At 42.2% G+C, this 7500-nt stretch overlaps 1 protein-coding gene across 5 annotated transcripts in view; it reads left to right on the top strand.

The window, feature by feature from the left end:
• The window catches only part of SYNCRIP (synaptotagmin binding cytoplasmic RNA interacting protein), a 53761-nt gene that overhangs the window by 37290 nt on the left and 8971 nt on the right, over positions 1–7500 (top strand). For all 5 annotated transcript variants that reach the window (XM_019520382.1, XM_019520383.1, XM_019520384.1 and 2 more), the window contains 2 exons: positions 3847–3996; positions 5305–5426. In XM_019520382.1, coding sequence (XP_019375927.1) covers positions 3847–3996; positions 5305–5426 — 272 coding nt within the window. The remainder of the gene's footprint in view (positions 1–3846; positions 3997–5304; positions 5427–7500) is intronic.

A 7500-nucleotide genomic window follows, 5' to 3' on the forward strand; every position in this document is an offset into this window, starting at 1 on the left:
GGGGGGGAGCTGGCTGAGAGAGCGGGGAGGTGTTGGTGAACCACATGGAGTGCCCAGCTGACAGCCTGTGGACCGCCAGTGGTACTGTCGGCCTGACCAGGCTTGGCATCTCCATGCGTGGCTTCCCTTAAGGTTCTATAGTGCTGCTGGTGGTTCACGTGCAGCCAGCTGGGCACTCCATGTCTTTCACTCTCAGGGGTCAGGGGAGACCCACGCCCCCCAGATCTGTGCATGGGGCAGGCTCAAGGTCCCACCCTGCTTCCCTCCCACAGGGCCTCTGCAGCCCTGCAGGCATAAATTGGTGAGGCTGGGAATGGCAGGGCCACGCTGGGATCTTGCCACCCCCTGCCACTGCCATGGTGGCACACCTCCTTCACCTGCTGCCACTTCCCTCAGTGCAGCGCCATATGCAGGAGGTGTGCTGCTGGGGCAGGTGGGGTTGAGCAGCTGCTAAGAGCCTCACGTGGCCCCACTGTTCGTAGTTGTGCTGGGTCATGGAGGGAAGTGGGGCACAGTGGGCCCACGGCTGCTTGCCACTGTTCCCTTCTGACCAGGTAGCTTTGTGGCGTCACAAGCAAGAATTGATCAGAAGTCTTTTGGGATCAACAGGAGTTTTTGTCAGCTTGTAAAACTAATTTGCTAAGTGTGAAACTTTGCTTGTCATTCCAAAATTGTACAGCTTCATTAAGGAGCATAAACTGAATTTGCTAAACTTAATTCCAAAAAGCTATTTCATCAGCTTAAACAAATGCTGCTTTTGGAAATGATTTCAGTTGTATGGCTGTCTTTTCTTCTGTTTTTCCCAGATCTCAAAAAAACATTAAGAATGACAACACTCATGAGTCTAATTTCCATATGAGATTATTTGTGGAAAACTTTTAATGTTTTAAAATTCAACGTAGTAATTATTTGCAAGTGTTGTTGCCATATATAGATGGACTTGCTTGTTTTTTACTTGAATATTTCCATTGTTCCCACTTTCTCTTGAGTTTCATTGCCTAGCCCAGGTGCTTGAGCAGATCCGGGCCTAATGTGTCCTACAGTTTTTCCCTCTCTGCTGCCTTTCTACCTGTCATGGGTTGTTTTTTTTTACTTGAGCATTCACTTGCAGGAATCCCACTGTTGATCCCTGAAAAGTGGCTTAGACAGGGTCTCTTCTCTGAGCAGGAGGAGGCTTCGTTTCCTAGTGTTAGTTTAGTATGAAAGCTCTTGCCTTGCCTGCAAGCTTTATCCTCTTCGCTTTCCTGCCCAGTGCCCTAGAATTTCAGTACCAGGGAAAGAGGAATCTTTCAGGGAAAATATGCCTGAGGTGGCACCTCCTCCAGATGGCAAGTTCTCCATCTGGTCAGTCTTTTGGCTGTCAGAAGTGGATCCTGCTCAGAGACTTTTATAATGCCTGTTGAGGGAGGACTCCTCAGATGATGTCATAAAATGGAAAATGAAGAAGGCATGGCCAGGGATCTTGCCTATGTCTACAGCTTTGCTTCTGAAACAAGACCCAAGGAGCAAGGTTTTATGGTTCCCTGCCTCATTCATTCCTTAATTAGGTACTTTTTATGGGTGTCATTCTGAAATACCTGAGATACTTACTTACTGATGGAGGGTGGGGGGACATCTGCGTCTACATCATAGTTCTCTTAGCCCTTTTAGAGAATCAGGGTTCTGTTCACTTAGTGCAATGGACCAGAGAACACAAGAGATGAGTTTCATAGTTTCTAGGGTCGGAAGGGACCTGAGCAGATCATCAAGTCTGACCCCTTTCCATGGCAGGAAAGACTACTGGGGTCAAACGACCCCAGCAAGGTGATTGTCAAGCCAGTGAAATTTCAGTGAGGAGGGCTTAGGCAACAGGCTAACTGAGAAAAGTAGGGGGACTGGTTTGGGTTTGAAGTTGATCATCTGGATGATAGGCAGATATAAAATGGGAAGAAGAATAAGGGAAGGATGAGGCAGTCATCCATGTTGTCTGTTTGTTACCTTTCCTTTCACCCTGGCCCCATGTTTTAAATTTTGAACATGGCAAATAATTACTCATTTACCTTCCTGTATCCACAGTACTATAGTTCTCAAGTAGAGGAAGTGGTGGGGTTTTAGAATGGCTACCAAATCATGGATGCTGTTACAATGAAAAATATGAACCATAGGTTTCAAATATACTGACCTTGTGGGCTTAATGACCCACCTCCTCATGCAGCCTGTGGTGCTTGTCACAGAGGCTGCTACAGCTATGTTGTTGTGGGCCAGTATGAGTCAATACTGCTCATGCTTGCCCTCCCCTATACCTGCCACCAAATTTTGGGTTTTTGGTTACTGTTGCTGAATAAAATTTGGTGGCGTTTGGCACAGCAGAGAGAAGTCTGCCATGGGTTGCCAACCTTCAGCCTGCATCCCATGGAGCTGGGGGGCTTTGGCAGCATTTATGGGGAGGAGGGGCTTTTGTAGGTAACACTGCTGGGTGGGAGGGCAGGGGTGGAAGAGGGAGTGATCGTTCCAGTGGCATGGGCTGGATTGGAAGCAACTCAGGCTTGGAGCTAAGCTGTGTTAAAGTAGTTCTCCCAGTGCAAACATTGACCCCTGGTCTCCATTCTATTCGATATCTATTATGTGTGCAACTAAACTTACTTGGAGAAGAGAGAGGGCCAGTGATTGCAGTCTTAGCCATTGATTTACAATTGTGTTAGTAGAAAACGTGTGGAACATGATTAGGAAATATTTGTGGGCCAGGGCATGAGAGCTCCTGTGTTTGGCATTACAGTCATTGACATGCTTGGGGGTAAAAAGAAGATTTGGCCAGCAGGTGAGAGAAGCTTTTAAACTGAGGGAGCGGTCTTGATGACTGCTGTCTGCTTTGGCAAGTATCAGGGATGATAACTCGTGATTAGTTACTGCAGCTATAGTATATGTACAAGGAGAAATCTAAACAAGTTGTGTGACTACCAAATCCTCAATCATGGGTGCTTCCTTGAGTTTTGAACAGCAGAGGTGACTTAGGAAATTATGGCTGCAAGGGACCTCAGGAGGTCATCTAATTCATCCCACCCAAGGCTTTGTCTAGCCAGGTCTTAAAAACCTCTAAGGACAGAGATTCTACAACTTCTCTGGGTAGCCTGTTCCAGTGCTTTATTACCCTACTGGTGAGAGAGTTTTTCCTAATATCTAACCTAAACTTCCCTTGCTGCCTCTTGAGACCATTGCTCCTCGTGTCATCTGCCACCACTGAGAACAGTGTATCCATCCTCTTTGCAGTCACCATTCAGGTAGCTGAAGGCTTCTGAAATAACTTAAGATAGGAAGTTTGCAGTCTACTAAAATTGCTTTTAGTTCACTTGTTGTGGGCAGGAAATATCCTTATTATGTTAGTTGATACAACTCAAATGTAATGCTATTTGAAATTAGCATGCACTCTTTGCTTTGCTTTACTAAGTGCTTATGTACTTGTTGGATGAATTCTTGGGTAAAAAGCCGTCTCAGTGGTACAGGCTTTTCAAAAGTTGACTATTTTGCATTGAACTGATTTCAGGAGCTAGCTCTACTTTAAAACAATGCAATGAGTTGAAAATTAAGGTTAGGAAACTTTTCAATAATAACATGGAGCGGATCATTGAAGGGTGAGGGATGGGAATGCTGTTTATTGGTGGGGAAAGATGCTGGGTTTTGTCAGGTGGGTCGTCTTCAGCAAATTGATTTTTCAGATTTGCCTTATAGAATATTGGATGCCTAAAATGGAATGCATTTACCCTGATGTTGCCTATAGCTGCAGTGTGGTTTGGGGAAACTTTTTGAAATTTACATTTTTAAATTGGAAGGCACAACTTATAACACAAAACTGACTTGTTCATATTTTAGGTGAAAGTACTTTTTGTACGTAACCTTGCCAATACTGTAACGGAGGAGATTCTAGAAAAGGCCTTCAGTCAATTTGGAAAATTAGAGCGAGTGAAGAAATTAAAAGACTATGCTTTCATTCATTTTGATGAACGGGATGGTGCTGTAAAGGTAAGTTGAAGACTCTAAATTAACTGTGATACGTATAGGGAAGTGGTGACTAATTTGAATTGTAAGAGTTGGATATGTTTTCAACTTGAGAGCGCTCTCCTGTAGTGTTATTTACCATATTGAACTAAAAATTCTGTACTACTGGATTCCCTGCGGGTAAATTCTTGTAAATTACTGGTAATGTTGGTTGTGATTTGCCTTTTAGTCTGAAACAGAATTCTAGCAGTTCATACAACTGAATTAAGCTACCATAGAAATGCACTTGCATTTGTTGTGCCAAACTGAAATGGATGTATGTTTTCCCACTAAAATACACCAGGAGAATAAAAGGAAGCTCCTTTTGGAGGTAAAGATCCTCCAAGAATGGTTTGTAGTTTTGTATAAATTTAAAAAGAAAGAAACTAAGCACAATGAAGTTTCTTTTTCTTTTGTGCTTATGTAGTAGATTTCCTAGGAGCAGAGTTGATTTGTCTTTTCTGAACTGAGGTAATCTTCTGTTCCTTTCCCTTGGTGAAGGGAAAATGCTGTTTGTTTCTCCATCCTCTGGTAGAATGATAGTTGGCCCCATACCTATTTTTCTACTCTGATTGAAGAGGGAAGACTGTTATATGGGGTTGCATCTTTCCCTGTTTGTCTGGCTATTATGATGTAGAAGCATGGGCAGTGGAAGAGTAATCCTTTGTAGATAAGCATTCTCTTAAGGCTAGTCTCCTAAGGAATCAAGAGGTTCTCTTTAAGCGGCAAGATCTTTCAGATTCCTTTCCTTTTAAACTTGTTTGCAAATGTTTAATGGAACCAATAAGTAATCTGCTGTTCCTTGGTCAGAATGACATTAGTGCCTGTTGGGGGGGCAGGGTTGTAGACTTCTTTTGTTCTTTGTAATGGAGACCTTATAAATAGTCTAAAATAGCAAAAATTGAAACAAAACTTCCAGAAGCCACTAGGATTGGTCTCTTGCTTCACTAATGCTTTCAAGTGTATGTTTTGAATCAAAAAACTCTTTACAGCTGGCCCATTGATAAAGCTCTTGATCGCAGAACTGTATGCTGAATTAACGATATTTGCAGATGTCACAATAGTGTGTTCACAGTTGCAAGTAGAAGAAAACCATCTTAAAAAGACTATTTTAATTTTGAGAACCAAGCATGGGGAGACACTTAAGTCTCCAGGAATTCTGTAATCTGGCTTTCAGATTTTGTTTTGCTCTGAAGGATATGCTTTAAAAAATTGTGATGCATGCTCTACGGGGCAAAGTAAGTAGAGTATCTTTCTTAGAAATAATTTTTAAAATCTGATTGATTCCTTCAGGCAATGGAAGAAATGAATGGTAAAGATTTAGAGGGAGAAAATATTGAAATTGTTTTTGCTAAGCCACCAGATCAAAAAAGGAAAGAACGGAAAGCTCAGAGACAAGCAGCTAAAAATCAGATGTAAGTGTAAAAAATTGCATGCGTGTATGTTGTTATTTATCACACCAGAAATACCTCTTTTTTTAAAGAAGAAAGTTGCAGCTTAGGAAATATTAACCAATACAGCAAAGTGTATTAGTATTCTATTTCTCTTGTAAAAAAATTCAAATATGATACACCTACACAGTTACATTGATAAATAATTTTTTTCAGTGTTGCCCAAAGGTAGCTTTTCTATCAGAATTGGTGTCGCATCTTGCTGAGTGTTGTACAATGATGGATGAAAATCAAGTCCTCCTTAAGAGCTCATAGTCTGAATTCAGTAGTGAAATGCATCCAGTTATGTCCACGTACCTGGTTGCAAAAGCTTTACTTTTGAACTGGACACCACCTTCTGTTTGCTCCCCCTCAGTTTCATATAGTGTCTGCCAAGTTCATCCAGGAGCTCTACAAGCATACATTGAAGCTTTTGTATGGGCTAGGGCTGTCCAATGTCTGGATGGCTGGGGCTGCATGCTGCTGCAGCCCTTCTGCTGCATGGGCAGCTCTCTGTCTCCTTTCACTGCTGCACCCCCTGGGGTGGGGGCAGGAAGTGGAGGGGGAACCTGGAGGTCTTGATATCAGCTGGAAGGGTGGGACATGGGAGGAGCAGTTGCTGGCTAGGAGTCTAGGGGCCACCAGTTGGACAGCCCCGATATAAACTGTAGGTACTATGTACAGTCTAGGAAAAGCCAGCCAACATTCTGCCACATCAGTAATGTTGAATGAGCCCATTAGTCTTTTTTAAACAAAACAAGAGCTTTAATTTCTTTGTGCAAAATCATATTTGTCTTACCACTGTTCTGTTCAGTACTTTACTATATTCTGCTTTGATTTACCATGGGTATCCTATGGCTTTTCAGCTCCTATTCTATATTTCCAAAAATGCTTGTTCTGTCAGTGCTGCTGTTTAAGCCTTCAAGAAGATTGAAAAGATAGGTCAGCAGAATAAAAGCTAGGTTAGCTGGTGACCTTAAGTACTCCATGGGACTACTTAAGATTGTCCTGTTTGCAGTTGTCATCTAGGCCACTGACATATGGGGAGGGGAAAAACAGCGCTTACTGGAAGAGGAAGCTCCTCATTAGTTTGACTCTGCTCCCCAGCATCTGTGTAAATTTGGCACTTTTATCTAATAGCAGATTCAATCATCTGTTAGTTAAAAGCTTCAAAAAGCCTTGCTGAAGTTCCCAGTCTATACAGACGTTGGGCAGGCTAGGTCAAACTAACACAATGCCTCTTCTGGGCATGCACTGTGCTTGGTGCAGGGGCACACCAAGCTGAAAGTAAAGTGCTGTTTTGTTTTGCATTTTTCCACATATGTAAGCAGCCATACTTTCCAAAGGTTTTCTTTTGCCTTGTTGGTCTTTTTCAGTGGGTATTTGCTGCTGCTGTTAGCCTTTGCCTTGGCTTCAGTGTTCTGGGCTCTACCCTTATGTTAGACTTGGTTTCATTTACTTTTTTCAGAAAGACATCAACTCTTGTATATTAAGTATCTCAGAAGCAGCCACAAGAGTACTTGTTTACTGCAGCTTAAGGTGCATACAGGAAATTATATGAACAGAATTGCAGTGCAGGTAGTTGTCTAAATGTCTTATTTTGCCATTTTGCTCTGAGGTCCTGTTTTCTTGCTCGCTTGGCTTAGATTAATGCCAAAAGGAAGTTCTGATGGAGTATTAGACCATTGATCTCTCTAGTCCTGTATCAAGACTCTGTTATTGGCCTATATTTTGTAAAGGAAAGTGAGATTTCTTTGGCACACCTGATCAGTTTAGAGTGCCGCCTTTTTTTCTTTATAGGAAGGCTGTAGAAGTAGTCTTTGGTCCAACCCCAATTCCAATTGTTCTCTATAACATAACTGAAATTACTCTGATTAGAGTGACTGCACTTTTTTAAATACATATAAATACCTTAAACTTATTTGTGTCAGATTCGCAGCAGTAAATTTCCCTGCTTACTTTGTTGAATAGAATTCCCCTTTCACCTTAAACTAATGAATAAATTTTGCCTTTTCAAGTTGGCACTTACGTTTTTATGGGCTGGTAAAGTAGCAGTTCT

The sequence above is a fragment of the Gavialis gangeticus genome, unplaced genomic scaffold (genome assembly GCF_001723915.1).
Source record: "Gavialis gangeticus isolate Ggan-Ray unplaced genomic scaffold, GavGan_comp1, whole genome shotgun sequence".
Taxonomy (NCBI): Eukaryota; Metazoa; Chordata; order Crocodylia; family Gavialidae; genus Gavialis; species Gavialis gangeticus.